At 32.6% G+C, this 20,802-nt stretch overlaps 1 protein-coding gene across 3 annotated transcripts in view; it reads right to left on the minus strand.

The window, feature by feature from the left end:
- Larp4B (La-related protein 4B) overlaps nucleotides 1-20,802 on the minus strand; it is a 327,432-nt gene that overhangs the window by 128,832 nt on the left and 177,798 nt on the right. For 2 of the 3 annotated variants that reach the window (XM_085815337.1, XM_085815336.1), the window contains exon 2: nucleotides 6,228-6,363. In XM_085815337.1, coding sequence (XP_085671463.1) covers nucleotides 6,228-6,363 — 136 coding nt within the window. Of the gene's footprint in view, nucleotides 1-2,439; nucleotides 2,587-6,227; nucleotides 6,364-20,802 lie in introns of those variants that run through there. The other variant, XM_085815338.1, reaches the window with a different exon arrangement.

A 20,802-nucleotide genomic window follows, 5' to 3' on the forward strand; every position in this document is an offset into this window, starting at 1 on the left:
ATTCGTACGTGCCTAAAAAAATCAAAATGTGCAATTTTGTTATATACAATGCATTGCGATGATGCCATTGATGAAAGTGATGATACGAAGAAACCAGACGTAATTTACTTTCATAATGCAACAAAAGGTAGTGTAGATAAAGTTGATGAAATGTTAACATTATACTCGACAGCTCGAAAAACCAACAGACGGCTGATGGTCGTCTTTTACTGTGTTGAACGTCACTGCAATAAATACCCAAGTTGCCTTATTCTCAACAATATCGAAATAGAAAATCCAAAAAAAAAAAAAAAAAAAAAAATTGGCTATCTCTTATATCGCGCCTCACATAGAGATAACAAAAAATATGTCAATGCTTCCTAAAGTGTCTCGTGAAAGCATCGACAATGCGACTTCTAGTGTATCAGAAGAACACCCATCAAAGAAACCAAAACTTGACGAAGGCCGACATGCTATGTGTCCGAGATCCAAAGACAATAAAACTACAATTTCTTGCAAAATATGTGATAATTTTTCATGTAAAATTCATTCTTCCTATGTTTGTCAGAAGTGTATGTTAGCTTCCGCCCCGATTAGGCACATACTTATTTTGAATGGAATTTTTTCTTAAATATTGAAATATGTTTTTTTAAGTAAAGAAGTATAGTTTCTAAATGAAATATTGCAATTATTTATAATCAAATGGTTTTTATAAAATATATGACACATTTTCTGATTGGGGTGACTGCGTCACCTCGCACGATCTCCAATGTTAGCGTTGGGTGCGCACCTTCTGCTGTGTTAACTACAAGCAGTTACTTTTTTTAGGATGCAAAGAAGAAATAGGAAAATTAAAATGGATAGTTAAGGACTACTGCAAAGTAAAGTTGGTATTTGGATTTACATATTTATCTGACCTTAACACAGACATATATGTTCAGTATCCAGTTTATAACATCTTCTTTGCCAGTCTCAAAAACAGTAATGTTTTTTTAATAATGATAATAATGCAATAATATTACATATGTTGAACCATATTATTTATTATTTTAAAGCATTACTATTTGAGTAGAAAAAAACACATCTTACAGGATATTAAAGAGAACACAGCTAAAGATTTCATTGTTAAAAAGGCTATATGTATATATCAGAAATGGCAACTTAGCATATAAAAACTTTTGTTAGGTAATAAAAGCTTAAAATATTACCCAATCCTTTTGTAATACTGTTATTAGATTTTGTGTCTAATATTGAAATGTACTTAAATTAGGCATCATCATACAGTTTTGTACATTGATTTAATAACAAAGAAATCTTGATTTCCTATTAAAAATTACTGTATTTTAATATATCCTCCAATAAATACTGAATATTATTAAAATATAGTAAAGAAATATTGGTATGGAAGCAATGTAAGGAAAAATTTCATAAGCGGCAATACCGTTAAATTACGAAAAAAATTATAATTTTTTACTATTGATCTCCGATGCAATTAATAATAATGAGCAGTGTATTCAAATTATCTACATCTCATAATTAATACACAATCCTCCATGATACATTTTATGGTATTCATTTAACGACGATACGGGTTCACAACAAAAATATTTTTATAAAAAAAAGCTATACTGATGCAAATTCGCACTACAATTAATACCAAAACATTCTGCAAAAGTACCTATTTATTAAATTTTGTACTTTACAAGGATCCAAAGTTTACTAAATTAAGGTAGGCACCGCAGATTTACGTAGACAAAAATATGGTTCTAATATATTACATAATGTGTTTACCACATTTGTATTCATACGTTCTCCTGCTGCAAATAATTAATATACGAAATTAAATTTCATTTAATAAATACTGCAATTCAAGAATGCTATACATTTATGATTCAACATGTACTCAATACCTGAGGGCAGCGAACGCCTTGAAGCATTGCGCACACTCAGAAATAACAATAAAACAAAATCAGTGACAAAATATAATAAGCTATTATTGACTGCTAACTTATAAAAAATAAATTTATACTTTCGAATATATACCTTTTTATCCTTAGAAATAAAAAAGTTCGTACCTAAAATGGCCTATTCACGGGAACACGTTTTCGCAGGCCAATCGCAATGAACCAAAATTCTATACGCGAATCACGTGAACAAGAGCAATACAACACTTAATGATACTATTTTTCCCGACACGATTAAATCGCACATTTTCAGAGCCTTCAGATGAATTTAAAAAAATTAATTTTTGAAAATTTTATACACATACATATATTTTTTTGTAAGTTAGGCTTAGTCCATTATGGAGCTGAACAACTACACTTCGATACTTCCCGGTAATCTAGATCACTATAAGCTGGAACAAACCAATGCCAGCAAAACACATCAGCTCATACTGTTCTGCTTGTAGAATTTCTGAGATCAGCATATGCAGGTAAAATATTATAATTTAAGACTTACCACTGTCTTACATCATCACTGACAAATGCCACCACAAACCCGAAATCGCATTTCGGAGATGAAGAGTCCGAAGGGCGATTGGGCGGCGTGAAGAGAGAAATTTAAGATGACTTTCTGCGGATGTTGCCATTCTGGCGAATCTAATCTTTTACTCTGTCTACGAAACGAATGTCTACAGCGCTCTGTCGCCGTGGGTGTTTAAGAAAGAATCAAAGATATATTTTCTTACTATCATAGTTTAATCCTCTGGCAGCAATATTTAAAAGAGAAAAATATATTAATACTAAGGGCAACGCTAAGTGATTTGTGAAATATGTAGCTATTATTACATGTCATTATTATTACATTTTTAAGTACACGTCAATGGAAAAAAAAAAAAAAAGTTCTTATTGCATAATTTTGAGCTGAATTCATAGGTTTTAAATTATTACTGAATGGATGAATTAAAAAAAAAAAGAACAAAATGTATGGACTGCATTAAACCAAATTAAATTCAAAGAAAATTCACAATTAAATTAAAATTTAATTATGCGGATCAGCCAAATTTAAACTAAATACTTTAAAATTGCCTATAGAGAGTTTATGCTTTGAACACATATATATCTTAATTTACTTTTTAATGAAGTTTAAATAATCTCTTGCCAATTATTACTTCACTGTAGAACTGCTACTGAATTACTATAAGCGTGGTCGATAGTACTAATCGGTATTAAGGTATTACTAATAAATAAATTTATTTTAGATAGCAGTTTTTCATGATCAGTAATATTTCAAAGAGATCCGTAAGATCTTAATTTGAATACTAAGGAAGAGATTTTGTGTAATACTGAGGAAGAGTAGCTAAACAGAAAATATCTAAGGACTGACCAGAGCTTGAAAAAAAAGGACAATCACCCCTAAAAATGGGTTTCTTTCACGGAAACAGATATTACACTGTTCGATGAAGAAGAAAAATGTCGATGACCAGAAGTTTAACACACAAAAAGAGCAGATACTTCTTCGATGCTCTTGCTTTGCTAAGAGAATGATATTGAAGATTATTTTTTTTTTATTTATATTTATCATGCAACAAGTATCTTCTTTACACTCGAGGAAAAAATACGATCTCTGTGTGTGTTTTTGGAACTAATATGACGCTCACTACGGAAGACTATAATTTTAATATGTTAGTGGTTTTGAGATCCAGGTAAGGAGTAAAAGGTCTCCAGGAATTTTTAAGCGGCATTTGGCTAATTCTAAGTCTCAATAACTGTGGCAGTTTTCCCTTCTTTTAAATGTATAGTACCTTCTTCTAGTGGTTTTTGAAACAAATATAGTACTAGATTTACATCTGCTAGATGCACAAATAATATATAATGGGAAATCGGATGAGGTTTCAAGTAGCAATTGTGAATTTAGAGTGCTTTTGATACGATTGTGCAAAGGAATTTTGAGAAGAAAAATGAAGAAATCTGCATATTCAAAGAAGAAATTCATTTATTATTCGAGACAGTTTGAGTACGAGAAGCGAAATCATGCACCGTGGGCACTATCAAACAAAACTAAGATGCTGGCATTTCTTAAAGCATTAATGCCATGTATTAATGTAATGAATTCTGTAAATCTTCAGCAGTAACTGAACGAAAGATAGGCAGAAATGCTTTATATTTTTAAAAGGGGAAAACACCGATTTAATACTGCAGCTTTAAGATTTTATTCCCAAATCAAGTTAATTTGACAAATTCTGAATTTAGAGAAATGAAGTTTGAAAGAAAACTATGTTTTAGAAATCTTCGAAGAAAGTTATTTGTCATACACTAAGGATGGAATAAAATGATCAGATCGGAAATAAATGACACAATACAGGCTCCATTAAATAAAGGATAAAGATGCAAAGGTATAGTTTGAACCACATGAAAATGCCGTTTAGATTGAAAGCGAAAATAAGAAAAATTTATTCAATTTTTCAAAGTTTGATTATCCGGTAAATATTTTTCAATTCAAAAAAAGGTATGTTTGTTACAAAATATCATCGCTCTGAATGAGAAATTTAGTGTCAAAGCAGAAATTTCATTTCAGATGTCATAATTTATATTAACGAAAATTAAACAAATACGGGAAAGAAAAGGTCGAAAAATGTTTAAAGAATTTATGATGATTATATAGATTATTATCATATGTCCAGAATTATAGTTTACTAAAATTATAATTTTTGATTAAGTGACTATAGACAGGAAAATATCGGAAAGAAGTAGGTTCCGTACATTATTTTCTTATTTTTTAAAACATTTTTATTCCATTATATTTTTTTATCCTCCCCGTTTCACGAAATTATTAACATTTCAACTGGTTCACTGAGGTATGGTATTGGACTTTTTACTTCACCTTTCAAACAACTTCAGTTTTTTTAAAATTTGTTTTCTAATTTCTTATGTATTTTATTTTATTTTTGTGCAAGTTAATCAACTGCTACACTAGGAATTTTTAAAAATTTCTTTTCTGTTTTTACAAGCCTAAAATTAAATGTACTATTTCCCCCCCTGCAGCTCAATGCATATTTAAAAGATCTATTATACTTTAATATTTTCACTTTATTATAGTTTTGCGGTATATATAAAAATTTTTTAAACTGTTCATTATTAAAAATATACTTTTTGTTATTCAATTTTTTTCCAACTCTTAATTTTCGTCAGCATTTGCAATTCTTTTCATCTTTAAATTTTACATTTGCTTTAAATTACGAATAACAGGGCATAGTGATCAGGTTAAATACTGCTTTGAGATAATCAAAAGTATTGCAATTTAACGGTTATTTTAACAATTTTATTTCGTTAAGAATTAATGGTGTTTCGTCTGCAGTAGAAGTGGTTAAGTAGAAGTAGAAGTAGCATACGGCTCGTGAGTCCGCATTCCAAGGAAAACTTACGAAATTTCCGTATTAGATACATAGATGCGTTCATAAACTGACTTAAATTTTTAAAATCTTTTTTTCACCAATGAAAAACTAGAGACAGCTTGAGTACAGCATGAGTTAGCTCTTAAGAAGTGCATATACAGAGTCGTTAGTTCATTTATGAACAAGAATCTTGAGAAATCATACAAATTTTTATTAAGAATCGAACGCGAAATCTTGCATCTAGCTGAATGTACTGATCATTGAATCATATGGACGCACGAGAGGAATGATTTTATTTTCTCACTGTCTCCTTACTTAGAAAGGAGACTACGAAGAGGACACGAGATGCAATTGGCCAAATCAAAGGGATAACGATCTTTTACCATATTTTATACTCAGTGATTTTAATCTATGCTTGTAGAGACATTAGGTAATTTCGAAGCAGGAGAGATGAAAAATGAGCAAGGCTTTCGCCGAGACTCGAACCACGGGCCTCTTGAATACGTGCCGAGCGTGCTGACCTTTACACTACGAAGGCATGCTAAGAAGACGGGAGAAATACCTTATATGCTGAGTTAGTAAGTTTGTGATTCTACTGAAGCTTTTGAACTCTGGTGGAACAAATAATCTCGAACTTTAAATTGGACCTATAATATTCGCTTTTGTGTTTAGAATGACTAAAGCTGTATATTTTTCAGTTCTGTTGAGGCTATTTTTGGTTTGATAAAATATCTCAAGGGATTGTACTGAAAATATAAAAGAAGTAAATGACCAGAAATTGCTTAGATATTAATTTTTGAATTGGTTTCTAACTAAATGTTTTTTCTGAAGAGCGAAGGTAATTTCGTTTCGTTTGGAATTTGGATATCTTGCTTCCACTAATGATCATTATATAAATACATAAAAGACATACCATTGACAGAAGTGATACGTGATTCTACTGCTTTCGGTACATTTTCGTCAGCAATGTCCTCTGAGAAAGCAATGTGATCTACACCTGATAACTCCTTCTCTGATATATCTTCAGCACTTTGATTAGATGGCTTCACCTGAAGATAAAAAATTCTTGAAATCCAGCATAGTTAAAGAAATTATACAATTTTTTCAAGCATGCGAAAACCTCAAGAAGTTTTTTAAAAAATCTTATGAAATGTACAAATTTTTTGTAAAAATATTGAAATTTTGTGAGCAATTTCACTCATTTCTTGAAATGAGATTAGATGGATTAACATTACTTCTGCAGAATTTACTTTGTTTGTATTGCGAAACTTTTAAATAAACAACAAGTATTGCCAGATTCAAAATACTAATAAAACCAACGATTTATTAGAGCGGTTAGTATAATGCTTCAGGTTCATTTTATTATCCATATAAGCTTTGGTAACATATTTTTGATAATTTGCATTGATACTGTGAATGAAATAATATATTTCCTATAATCACGATTTAACCAAAAGACTAAATTAAGCAGATGAATGTCTTTGTGAATTTCAATTATTTAATTTAGAAAAAATATGTATTTGTCTAAAAATAAGATGTAAATATATTCTTTTTTTTCATTAATTTATGGATTTAACGCATAAAATTTTAAAATTGGACAATTTTAGGAAAAAAACGAATTTTAATAAATTTAAACTAACATAACTTTTAGTTAAAATAATGAATATTTTAATTAAAATATCTGTATTTAAATTTAACCGATGAAAGATATGCAAGTAAGTCATGATGAAATTCGTTGATAGTTTAAATTTAGCCTTATTTAAAATTAATTTTCAATGAACAGAAGGAGTGCATTTTGAAGATCAGCGCATGATGTTTTATTCTTTCTTACGGAATAAAACCATTTTAAAGAAAGATATGCTTTTGAAGAAACAAGGCTACATCTTTTTTTGAAATGAATGAGTCCTCATCATTTGAAATTAACAAAAATGTGAATCTTTCCCTTCCAAGCAAAGAAAGTATTAATTTCAGTGTCATGTTTTTGGTAAAAAATAACGCATCTATTACTGCTTACTGTTACTGCATATATTTACTGTTGTTTCAAAGTATAGCCTTTTATGCAAATCGGCTCACTTTACAAACCGAGAGGGCAGAAAACCTTCATAAATTTTATTGTGTTCGCTTTAGTATCAAATTTAACGTCTAGAACCTGTGTTGGCAACTACTCCGGTAAAAGAAAAAAAGGAGAAGAAAACAGTTAATTGATTCGAGCTTTTTTGTTAACAGAGAGAAAACCAGATGATAACCCGTAGAATTAGCATTTTTTATTTAGAACTTTAACTTGAACCTGATTTTTGGGAACTTTTGAATCGGCTGTAATAGAATATTCTTGATTAAAGGATTAGCCTTTTAATCTAAAAATATAAATAATATTATGTTAATACAAAACTAAGAAAAGCTAGTCATGTTTATGATTATTTCTACGTGATGAATGATTTATTAAAGAAGACGTTAGGTTTTTCCTAGCAGCTCTCTGGAGTATAATACAGCATCAAGAAAATAATCAAAGAGGTAAGTCTTGAAATTAATTTCCCCTTTATATTAACAGATTTAACACAAATTGGAGTATTACCATTTTATTTAAAAGACACGCAATAATTTGTAACCTTCTGCTATAATTGCCGCAATACCTGGAACTTGATTTTAAGCTTCTGAAGAATGATAAAAAAGTGCTAAATAGAAGAACTGTGAATATCGTTCTTTTGTTAGTACTTTTTGATAACTGAAATTCTTTTTTAATTTGATGATTATTTATAACGGCCAAAGAGGAATCTTTTTCATCGGATAAATTAATCTCAGAACAAACTAATGTAAAGGGTCCACTAATACACATCATACCTTCTGTAAGCCTTAACGGTAGTTAATCGGAAGCTGGTACTTGTACATACACAGACTTGTCTCTTCATCAACATAAATTTCCTAATTCTACACGGCTCCAATTTTTCATTTGTATGCTTGTTGCTTAATAATTAGTTAGTTTCGTTCTAATCTTCAAATTAGCTTTTGATCCACTTCTACTCAACAGACTTCTTGAAATTTGTATACATTCATATCTACGATGACAACGGAATGTTCCACAATGCTACGTTTCAAAATTTGGCACATATATTTTTTAAAATTAAATACTGAACCTTTTTTCGTCTTTGTATGAAGTAAAAAGGAAGTATCGTAATCCCGAAAATTTTCAGGCATCCTATTTCAACGAAAATATCCATTTTGACCGTTATCGAATGCAATTTAACGATGTTTTTGAGTAACATCTGTACGTAGGGACAGAATAAAAGACTCGTTGCTACTTTGGTAGACGGTTGCACGGATTTTTGGCGATTTACATTGGCGCAATTTTTGGCGCGGTTTTTACAGTCGTCAGCCATCTTGAAAAATGCTGTTTTTAGATATTACACGCATAGTAAAGTATTCGAAAATTTAAAAAAATAAATATCGTTAAAAATAATGGATTAATTTTTTGTTGAAAACGTTGTTTTCTAAGATGGATGGCAAATGTAAATAAATACATTTACTAAGAGTATAAAATGCTAAAGTAAGGTTAAATTATTACTTTCATATAATAGAATAAAAACATCGCTATAAAAAATTTCGGCAACATTTAATTGGAATAAAATATTACTTAAATTGAATATTGAATTAAAAACATCCTACAACGTTTAAAACAAATAAAATTTTTAAATTACTTAAATTCAAATCCTTTAAAATAAGTTTTATGAGATATAATTATTTAACTTTAAAACATATGTGGCAATAAATATCTCAGGAATTTTTGTAAACACTGTATTAATTTTTTAATAAAAACTGAAATATACAATTATAAAGTAAAAGAAAAATATGTACTTACATTTTTTTACGTATTTTACCTGTTGTATATTGATAAGTACCAGAAAAAAAAAAAGATCTTCATCTGTGATCTACATCTCTCGCACTTCATTGAAGAAGCAATTAGCGAGGTTTCCTCCAAAAATGTAAAATAAATTTCCTCTGACCCTTGTAACACTAAATAAATCTTTGTTTAGGAAAGCCAGGTTGGCCAAAATAAGGTCTCAAACGGCAATTTTTTTATTCCAATACCAATAGTTCTTGGTAATTACCAAGAAATTTAAGGCCCGCAAAGCACCTGGGCATGATACTATTAGTAATATTGCCATCAAGAGACTACCCATGAACATGATTACGAAGTACACAAGTATCGTAAACGCCTACCTCAACATCAGGGGGGCTACTTCCCCAATTGCTGGAAGCACGCTAAAATTATATTATTGCCAAAACCAGGAAAGGATACTACCCAGCCCGAGGGCTACAGGCCCATTAGCTTACTCTCAGGGCTAGAAAAAGTTTATGAACGTGTTATCCTAAATCGGCTCAAGCCCTTCTTAGATGTACTTCCGCCCGAACAATTCGGATTTCGCGCAAAATTATGTACTTCCAAGAAGCTGGTAAGGCTTGTGGAATTTTGTGGAGATGCCTTACACCACAGACAAAATGTTGCCATCCTCATGCTGGACGTGGCGAAAGCTTTTGACCGCGTCTGGCATGAGGGGCGGATTTACAAGCTTATTAATTTCAACTTTGAAAAGGGAATGATTGAGCTCATTACTTCATTCATCACAAATAGAAGCTTTTCTGTCTTGTGTTAGTCGAACACGTGGACTTGACTCCGTTAGCTCAGATAAACCCCAGTGAGAACGGCCCTTGTCCACGTGTTCGACTGGCTCCGCTTTGCCTGCAGTTCAGATTTTTTGACTCGCTGCCCTAAGGGAAAAAAACTGGTTTTGGAGATGGATCGGTTACGTCAGTTGTGTTCGTTAGCTCAGATAAACCCAATGGGAACGGCTCTTTACAACTTTTACAGTGATATCTGTTTGTGTGTATATGTGTGTAGAGTTTGTCATCTATGATAACTTTTATATAAAACTTTCAGAAATTTCTAGCTTTCCGTATTTAAGCTTTCTGGATTCATATAAAGATTTGGTGGTTGTGTCGAGTTGATTAGATTTCGGGTAAAACTGGGTAACCGGAAGTTGGATAACCGGAAACAAACTGTGTTCCATGAAAAACTATGTTAAAATGTAATTCAAAACGTTTAAATCTTAGTATTTAAGAATTTTATATAAATATTAAAAATATATTACATTTTGTTTACTAACTATCATTCGGAAGTGACACGTTACTTAAAGCACGCTGCTATTTAAAACTTGGAGTTAGGGAGCGGTCGTTTGTTGGCCACTGACCCATGCGTTGACCAAAATTTTGTACATGTTTTTGCTGAACGATGAAACTAATCACTCAGAAATTTTTATTTTTGAACTGCTAAACATATCAGAAAATAATCTGCCAAATGGAGATTTTCGATATTTTTAATTTACAAGTTTTGGCGATTTTTCCTGTTTACGATGATCATGCGGCTGCTAACAAAAACATATTTTTAAAGGAAAATTAGGAAAAAGAAATTCAATGAACTGAATGTGAATTGACACCATCGAAGCGATCGGAAGATCTTAAAAGAAAATGAAGTGACGCTTTTCATTGCTATGCTAATTAGAAGGAGTAACTCTCCAAATTTCCGAGGCAGTGAATTTATTTTTTCCCATTCTTTCTAAAAATCGAGAATGATAAAAAAAAAAAAATACATAGAAAATATTTTAAATTATATTGTTTTAGTTGAGTGCATCAAAAAGAGAAAAACCTCCTTTTTTTCTTATTACAATATTCTTCGTCATACATGATTAAAAATAAAATCATTAGGGGTTTTACAATATTGGACATTAAATCAAAAATTGTCAAAGTGAAATTTAAATCATTAGAATATGATCACTCTTATACATAGGGTAATTTAAAAATATCGGGCTGAAATGAAAAGGCAGGTAGATAAGACCAAAACAAGTGGATTTTGTGTGGGGAAATGAAGCGTTGAGTGCTCTGTTGAACGGCAGGTAAAAGCATTCTGTTGGTGTAAGTCAACATTTCTTGTGCGATTTGAGAAGTATGCATTGATACACTAACGTGGAGTTTGCTCATATATGCATTTTATCTACATTTATGGCTGGGGCTAAAAAAGAGCACCTACTCAAAGGAGACACAGAGAACGATTCCCGAATGCATTTTTTAAGCAGTTGCTCTATTTTTGTTCTCAGCCCCGTTGATAAGATAGTACATATTAGGGAGCTCACCTTTCCTGCACTAATTCCTACGGCTTGGAAGGGGCACGAGAAATGACGATTTACGCCAGCAGAACGCTTTCATCTTTTGTTCAACAACGCCCTATTTCTAAACGCACATTTCTTTACAAAATCTGCATATTTCGATTTTATCTAATACTACTTACATACCTTTACATTTTGCCAGGTATTTTTGAAACACTTCGTATATGCCATTTCTGTGCAATTACTTTTAATATTCTTTAAAATTCTGTTAAGGTCTCAGTACGTGTTCTGGGTGTTCCACAATTACACTTTTGATACGACAGGGCAAAATATGGTATGACGATTGAAAAGAGTTTTTTAATTTTAGTGCACTTAATTCTGAACTTTAAAACTCTTTATATATATGTATATTACATTTACACAAAGAAATGCCGACTATTGTCTAAATATTAAAGGAACCAATATTAAACAACATAAATAACAAGAAGAACGTGAGTAAACTTGCAGTACTCAAGTTTCAAAAGTGAAAAAGAGCAATCTCATTCAGTTACGAGAACGAAAAAAAGTGTCTCATAAAACGAGCTATTCACGTCATGCTGATTTTTCTGACTAATTATTGGTTCCTTTAGCGAAAGTTCTTTGACATATTCTTTTGTACCTTACAGTTATATGTTTTGCCTTTTAACTTGAAATTAACTTTTCGATAAAATGCTTAGTATAATCAGTTATGAAGTTTTTTATATCATTATATGGTTTTACCAAAATTTTGGTTCTAATTATACTGCCAGCCTCATCTTATGAGCCTAGAACCATTTGGAAGATTTTTTCCAAGTTTTAGAAGAGTTCTTTTCGTCGTGCATTGCTTGGAAAATGCCTAAGACAAAAATTTCAGGAGTCTGCTATTAGTTTAAGCATACAGATCATAGTTTGATGTTTTGTAGACACAGCCGAGACAAGGATGAGGCAAATGAGGCAGTCGTCTCAAGTGAAGGGCTAGGAAGGAGGCTAAATTAGCTACGAAAGTTTAGAAATACATTAAAAAAATTAAGTTATGATAGTTAACTTACAGTTTTGAGATATACAGAGAAGTAACATTTTAAAATAAAAAATTTAAATCAGTAAAAAGGGCCCTAATTCTTGAACACTTGCGCCATTCGCATGCTTTTCTTAAATCAGTTAACCAAATTAAGCAATTAATGATTAATTATTTAATGCTTAAAATTGGCAAAAATTAATTATTACATATTTTATATAATTTTCAACTTGTTATTATTATTATATATTTATAAAAAGTTCAAATTTATAGAAGGCACTGAGTGATAAATCATTGCAATGGCTTGAACCTGATAGCAAGCAAATCAGCTCAAAATTTTGCTTATGTCAGTTTGTGGAACTAAATGCAGCAAAAAAAAAAAAAAAAAAAAAAAAAAAAAAAAAAAAAAAAAAACCACTTCTAATTATAAATTTTAAATGTGCAGAAAATTTGCACGCCTAATAGATGGGTTAACTTAATACTAAAGGCCAACCAAATATAAATGTTTTCGTTGTTTTCGTCTCCTGATATGTAAAGATGAGCTTTCCCTTGGAATGTCCCCAACAAAAGCATCCCTTTTCTTAGTCAAATACCCCTCGTATGTTTGTCATACTGACTCACACAAACAAACATATCAGAAAGATTATCTTTTCCTCTGCGTAAAATGAGAGTAAACATTCTTAAGAAATGTGAACATTAAGCTTTTAAGATGAATATTTAGAATATGAAGAGAAGTTAAAAAGAAAGGTTAATAAATCAGACTGTCGAGATTTAACTTATAAAAGAACTAATTTTCCCATTACAAATGAAAGAAATCATGAATATTTTAATCTTACAACTAAAATGAAGATATACATTATAAAAGATAGGCTTTTGATTTCCAGTTTCTAACAGGTGAAACTGAATGTTATTAAATTTAGGTTAGATCATTTGGATATGGCGAAATCATGAAGCCTATCTGCTTAAGAGAAGGCATGCCTCCATAGAGGACTTTCGGAAGGAAACTGGTTCATATTCACATTACACATGGAGAAATCCACGAAAACGAGCCATGCAGGCATTTTTGCCTAGGTTTAAATCCTAAAATAAGTCGAACTACCAGTTTTAAGGCTTCTTAACCACTCGACTATTGGTGGTGCCATTTAACTGACTGAAATGTCAGACAAAGCTCTATTCAAGATTGATATCATGATTTGGAAGTCTTCACCATTCAGAGAAAGAGGAAGTAGTACATCTTAGAGTTTGGGCTATAAAGTTGATTTGTCTTTTACGGTATGAAAATTTTGTATCCTTATTGAATTGTTTAGTTTGAGTATTAAATTATATGTAAGTACGAATGAGTACTACGAATGGGTACTTCGCATTTCTTAGGTCATTTGCAAGGCATAAGCTATTCTTTGCAAAAGTTACAGAGTCTTTGCTTTGCAGCAATGCATATCTTAAAGTAAAAGCTAAAAGTAACTTCGTCAGTATTTTTTGTTATTCTTTTTCAGGTAAATATAAAACACTATTTTTATGAATAAAGTAATTATTCATAGTTATAAATGTGTAATTAAAGGAATCGTGGTATTTGTATCGTAAAAATATTAACAAATAACATATTATTATCGTAATAATTGTAATTAAAATTTAATATGATTTTCTTTTACTTATATATATTATTTATTTCTTTTGATAGAGGGGAAATGTTAATAAGATTTTTTTTTCGTTTTCTCCTTTAATTTTTAAGGGATTTTGTAAGGTAATCTATTTCTTAATCAAATTGGACATAGCGAATCAAACTTCCGGTTCCTTTGAATTTCCTTATAGCTGGGTTCCTTAAGATGTAAAACGCTCATGTCAATTTAATGTATGTTAGAGAAAATAAACTATGTTTAAATATATAGAAAATCAAAAGAATAATAATTTGTGTTGTTTTAATCAAATCAAAACAATTATTTAAAATTTAATACAGTTTCAGGAATAAACAAATTAAACTAATGCATTATTAGCAATAGAAAGCAAAAGGTAGTTGACACTAAGCCTAAGTATTAGTAGCAACATTTATTTAATATAAGAAGTGTGCTTATGTTTATTGTATGATAATAAAAATTTATATAATAAATAAATGAAGTGGACGTCCTTAGCAAAATTGCTGTAACAATATCTATATATAGACATTCTCAGAACTTCCCGTACATTTTCAACTAAATAGACATTTTAATATGAATTACCTGTATCCTTTTGCCATACTTCTATTTACTGCATATTATTTTTATAGTATCTGGGACTAGAAAATAAAATTAATCTTAAGAATAATATAGAAAGTTTTAATGTTAACCAAACTGTTAGCCAGTAACAGATAGGAAAAGAATAAAACATTTAACATGCATAAATAAGCATTGAGCGTGATGTGCCAAAGAGCTTAAACGTTGACTCAAATTTGAAACAATTATTCTTTTGATAACTGAGTTGACGCCACTTTATTTCAGGAATTTCTTTTGCAGGATAATAATGATAGTACAGATGGGCAGTTTTGTATCAAAATGTAACAAACAATATTGTATATCCAAATCATGATGAGTTGTTTGATTGTAATAAATAGCTTAAATGACTGAAATTAATTTGTTTTGCTGGTATGAAGTGTTAGTTAGATAAGATATTCAATTTCCAACATTTCCTCTCTACAAAGGATTCTCAGTTGCAAAGGCTACTAAAAATCTTTTGACAATGAAGCTCCTTTGTCAAAAAAGCTCCCTTGTCAGGTTTGGAGTCTGATGAGCAGGCGAGGCCGCCATCTCATGAGGATGCCGCCACGCTTCTCCATCAGAATCGAAACTTGGTCTAGCGTCTGCTCATCAGACTCCAAATGTTGAAAACAGATTTGGCAATTTTAGCTGGCCAAGGAAGCATTTGATAACCACGAAGACAATCAGTAGAAAGGATGGTAATATGCAGCCAGGCCTTGTCTTGTTGAAATATAAGCCCAGTGTACCGAAAAAGAAAGAACAATACAACGGCGTACCATACCGACATGCCATGGATGACAACCAAAAAAGGTCTCGCTATCAAATGAAAGATCACAATCCAATCCGCTTTCCAGATCACAATCCGCTGTTGCCGAGCTGTATGACAGTTTAAATGAAATGCAAGAAAAATTGCGTATAATTTAATATTCCGTACAAGGAAGTCATGTGGTGTATACATCAGATTTTTTTTAGCATCGAATACGAGTCGTTTGGTTTTATTTTATCTGTTGCCACAAACACACGGCAAAATTTAAAAAAATACATTACAAACTAAACATCTGGCGCGAGAGCAGAGCCTTCTATAGAAAAGGATAAAATAAGGTATAAACATTTTTGAAACTGAACATTTCTCCCCCGCCCGGCTGAACACTCAAGTTCAGGAATGTCTACTTAGGAAGAGGACAGCATTTGGAAATTAGACGTTGATAAAGTCCAGTTGACGTTTTTACTTCAACAACTCGAACGACTCCTTCTTTTCCAGGAATAACTTTTGTGATCCTTCCAAGATTCCACTTGAAAGGAGGAAGAAAATCCTCTTTGAGATAAACCAAGTCATTCACTTGAATACTGTTTGCACGCAAAGTTCACTTTTCTCGTAGTTGTAGTTCATTCAGATATTCCTTCTGCCATCTTGACCAAAACTGATTACGAAGCTGTTGAATCAGATGTCATCATGATTTTAAGCAACGAGACTTTTTTTGGAGGTTTCTCAGGAAAGGAAGTTACAGGAGCACCCATTAAAAAGTGTCCTGGAGTAAGCGGTTCTAAATCCTGAGGATCTGAAGAAAGAGGAATAAGTGGCCTAGAATTTGGACACGCTTCAATCTGTATGGTTCTTCAAAAGCTAAGATAGCTGACTTCAAACTTTGAATAAATGTTGCTTCGCAGATTTGATTTCAGCCTCTCACACTCCTCCGGAATGTGGAGCTGAACGTGGAATAAAATGCCATACAAAAGATTCTTGAGCTGCAAAATTTTGAATTTTAGCAGAATTCAGAAGCACTGATTGGTCTTTTATGTAGGTTGTTTAAAAATTCGTTGCGTTATCAAAATACAGATTTACTGGCATTCCACGTATAGAGATAAACCGTCTTAAAGCCGCTAGAAAGGCATCTGTTGATAAATCTGAAACAACATCGAGATAAATTGCTTTAGTGGCAAAGGAAATGAAAAGAGCAATGTACGATTTAATTCTTACTGTGCTGCGTGTGAGGTTAGATTTTGTAATGAATGGTCACTAAAATCAAGTCCAACGGTACAAAATGCTCTTCCAACACTAAATCTACTAGAAGGCAAGTCTCCCTTAATGGTATGACATGGTTGTGATTTCAGTTTTAAGCAAGTCAAACATTTAGATAGAATTCGTCGGACTGCATCTCTTCCAGAGGGTATCCAATACTTTTGACGGATACAATGCAAAGTAAATAGAAGACCACTATGTAAATGCATTTTGTGATAATATTGTATCAATAGCGTAGTGAAATAATGATTCTTTGGCATAAGAATTTGATGTTTTAGATTGTGATCTAAGTTCGAGTTTGTTAACCGTCCTCCTACTCTAATAATTCACTCTCCATCAAGGAAAACATTCATTGGAATCAATTTACTGTTTTGAGGAAAGGAAAGTGTCTATTGTAAGCAGTTGTAGCTCTCCAGGTGATAATACACCTTCAATTCTTTGACTCGACTTGACTATTTTATTCTTTGACTTGAGCTTGTATTGCAATTTCTAATAAATCTTAAACACCACGAAATTATTCTAATGCATTTTGAAAACGATAAGTATTTCGAAATAATTTCTAACATAGCAGTAACTTCAGGTGTATCTGAAATGGTGATGTTGACTGACAGAAGCAATTTATTTTCTTCGCTTCTGATATCATCTACACATGCTTCCTGTGGATCTCTAGGCAGAGGGAGCATATTATGATGATACAACCATTGAGGACCATGCCACCACAAAGTGAGACTTTTCAGTTTTAATGCAGAAATACCTCTGAAGGCACAATCTGCTGGATTTTCTTGACTTTTTACGTATGTCCATGAAGCTTCTGAAGTTGAGTCTTGAATGTTTGATATTCTATTAGCAACAAAACCTTTCCAGCTTTGAGGTAATAAACTAAGACAATCTAAAACTATTTTTGAGTCTGAATATAAAATAGTCTGAACAATGTGAATATTTTCCCTTGAGGATATTGAAACAACTTTATAGAGTTTAGAAAGGAAAAGTGCTGCACATAGTTCGAGTCCTGGCAATGTTATTGTCTTTACAGGAGCAACTTTTGTTTTTGAAGTAATCAATAAAACGCGGAATATTCCATTTTCGAATATTGTTCTTAGATAAAACACTGCAACATAGGCACATTTAGACGCATCGCAAAGGCCAATTAACTAAATATTTTTAATAGAATTATTTTTCATCATGAATCGTGAAATCTTGATTTCAGCTAAATGTTCTATTTGAGATTTAACGAGATTTTATGCTTGGGAAATATCATTCGATAATGAATCATCCCATTCAATGTTTTTTTTTCAATATATGCTGCATTAATATTTTTAATTGAATCCTTGTTGGTGATAAAAACTCAAGAGGATCATAAATTTTTGCGACAGCTGATTTTCTTGTTAAAACATCATCCATAGGTGGATTTATTCTAATTCTGAATACATCTTCTTTAGCATCCCAAATGATTCCTAGAATTGTATGGATTTGACTTCGTCACTCTGCCAAAGGTCCGTTCGCCTTCTTAGTTCTTGGGGTAAAAATTCAATGACTGACGGTTCATTAGATACCCATTTTCTTACTGGAAAACTGCCTTTCGTCATTAATTCGATAATTTATGAGACTAACTACACTCATGAAGAAAAAAATTAGCGCACCAAGAAGAAGTTGTCAAATTGAAACGAAATTTTACATACGCAATGACTAAGTAAATGATAAAAAAATAAAAGGAAAAGGATAATTTATTTCAGAGAAAAAGGCAAAAGAACGGAGGAGTTAATACTCCGTTGCACCCCCTCTAGCGGGAATGCACGATGCGATACGATCGGGCATTGAGTTATACAAGTTCTGTATGATGTCTTGAGACATTTCGTTCCACGTTTGCTGTAACCTTGCCTCTAGTTCGTTCAAACTCGTGGGATGCCCAACTAGTCGTCCCAAATGATCCCAGATATGCTCGATTGGAGACAATGGGGATCGGGCAGGCCAAGGAAGTGTAGTTACAGTGCGAAGACAGTCTTGTGACACCCTTGCCGTATGAGGCCGAGCATTGTCTTGTTGAAAAATGGCTCCTGGGAGCCGTTGCATGAGTGGAAACACATGTGCTTGCAGGATTTCATGAACATACCGCTAGGCTGTAATGGTGCCACGGAACAATACTAGGGGTGACCGTGTATTGTAGGCAATGGCACCCCATACCATCACCCCCCAGGGGGAAGCGATTATTGTAGTTTTGATTGATACGGAAACGTTGAAGTCTTTAAGCCTGTTGACGCATCTCAGAAAGAACGTCGGGTGCCGTCCAGTACTATCTGAGTTTAAAAGTCGTCGATGGGTGATCTATTTGCAGAATCGCTTTCCAGTGGAGTTGACCTAGCCGTGGTCTGGGGACTCCCTCGCAAGAGGGTCCAACTAATTCCACAGCTTAGTAGTGGTGATCGGTGAAAACCCCAGGGTACCGGTCACCGCGAAGAGCACCCACCGCACTTGTCGCACCCCTTACGGTGCCTGCGGTGGTTTCCGAGTAGGGCACACATCCTCCACACGCTCATAGTGTGTCTAACAAATACAAAGCACTATGACCGCTCCAAGTGAACACGAGTCGGAGAGGCCAGAAGGCGCCGGGGATCGAAGGGACCCGGATGAGACTCAAAGACAGTGTAGTCACACAGATTAGGAAAGTATTAAAAGTGCAAAAACTGTAAATAGTGTACAAAGATTAGGAAGTGCCAATGCAGAACAATTTATTGAAGAGGCACATGAGTATCTAAGTACCTTAGATGGTATATTAAATAATGAAAAAATTTCTAAAAAGTTAGGAAAGACTATCAAAGATCAATTTACGAGTCTGTTAATGTTAATGACAAAGCAAAACTTAAGAATAGCGTACTTAGAAGGACAACTTGAGGATACGCAGAATATAGAGGATTACATTCAGGGAGTAGTGTCTACTAATCAACCACGAGAGACATTCGCAGATAAAGTTAAAGCCAACGGGCTAAAACAAAGACAAAGATCCAGATCCAGATCTATTAGGAGAAAAGAACATAAACTTTTAGTGTTTCCAAAGGACGAGCCGCATCCTCACAGGATGTTAAAGAACAATTAGTTAAAAACAAATCCGAATGATCTTAAAATAGGAGTCAAAAGTGTGAAAAATATACGTAAAGGTGAAGTGCTTATGGAGACAGTTAAAGAGGATGACTTAAAAGTGCTAGAGGACGCGATAAGAGAGAATCAAAAATTAAAAGACTTAGTAGAGCATCCAAGGCCTTTATCGTTTAATCCTAGAATAATAATATACAATATAAAAGAAGAGATAGACGCGGAAACTCTAAAAGAAAAAAAGAAAAATCTTAACTCAAAATCTCGATATTCAATCGGTAGAGTTGTAGAGTTAGAAGTTAAGTTCAATATGAATGGACGCTTTGGTAAACATTGGGTGTGCTCAGTCGACCCAACCACTTTCAAAATATTAATGAAAACTAACAAGATAAATTTATTTTGGACCAGAATTCAGGTCATTCAGGTCACGCAATGTCAAAACTGCTTAGGCTTCGGGCATACCAAAAAGTTCTGTAGGGAAAACAATGCAGCCACAAATGTGGCAAGACAGGACACTTAAAGAAAGACTAAATCTAAAAAAGATAGGTGTAAAAATTGCAAAAAGGCCAATCAAGACTTCGGATTAAACCTATATCATAAACATAATGGGAAGGATAATCAATGTCTAAGTAAAATAAGAGAACTAGAAATAATAAGGAAGAAAATTAACTATGGATAAGTTTCAGATCACACAAGTTAATATAGAGCACTCAAGGGGGGCGAGCCTACAACTTAGAAGGGACTTAGAGGATAAAAGCAGCTACTTAATAGCTTGCATTCAGGAGCCTTTTCTAATAAAGAATAAACTTTTCGGCTTCCCCCAGAGATATAGACTCTATTACCACCCGGAAGGAGCAAAAAGTGCCATCATAGTGACGGATTCATCCGTCCCAGTGTTAGAAATCCACACAACAACAGAAATCGTACTGTTAAAAATAGACGGCGACACGCCTTTTAATTTAATC

The sequence above is a fragment of the Stegodyphus dumicola genome, chromosome 4 (assembly GCF_044657685.1).
Source record: "Stegodyphus dumicola isolate Sdum_Otavi_A_Nest chromosome 4, ASM4465768v1".
NCBI lineage: Eukaryota > Metazoa > Arthropoda > Arachnida > Araneae > Eresidae > Stegodyphus > Stegodyphus dumicola.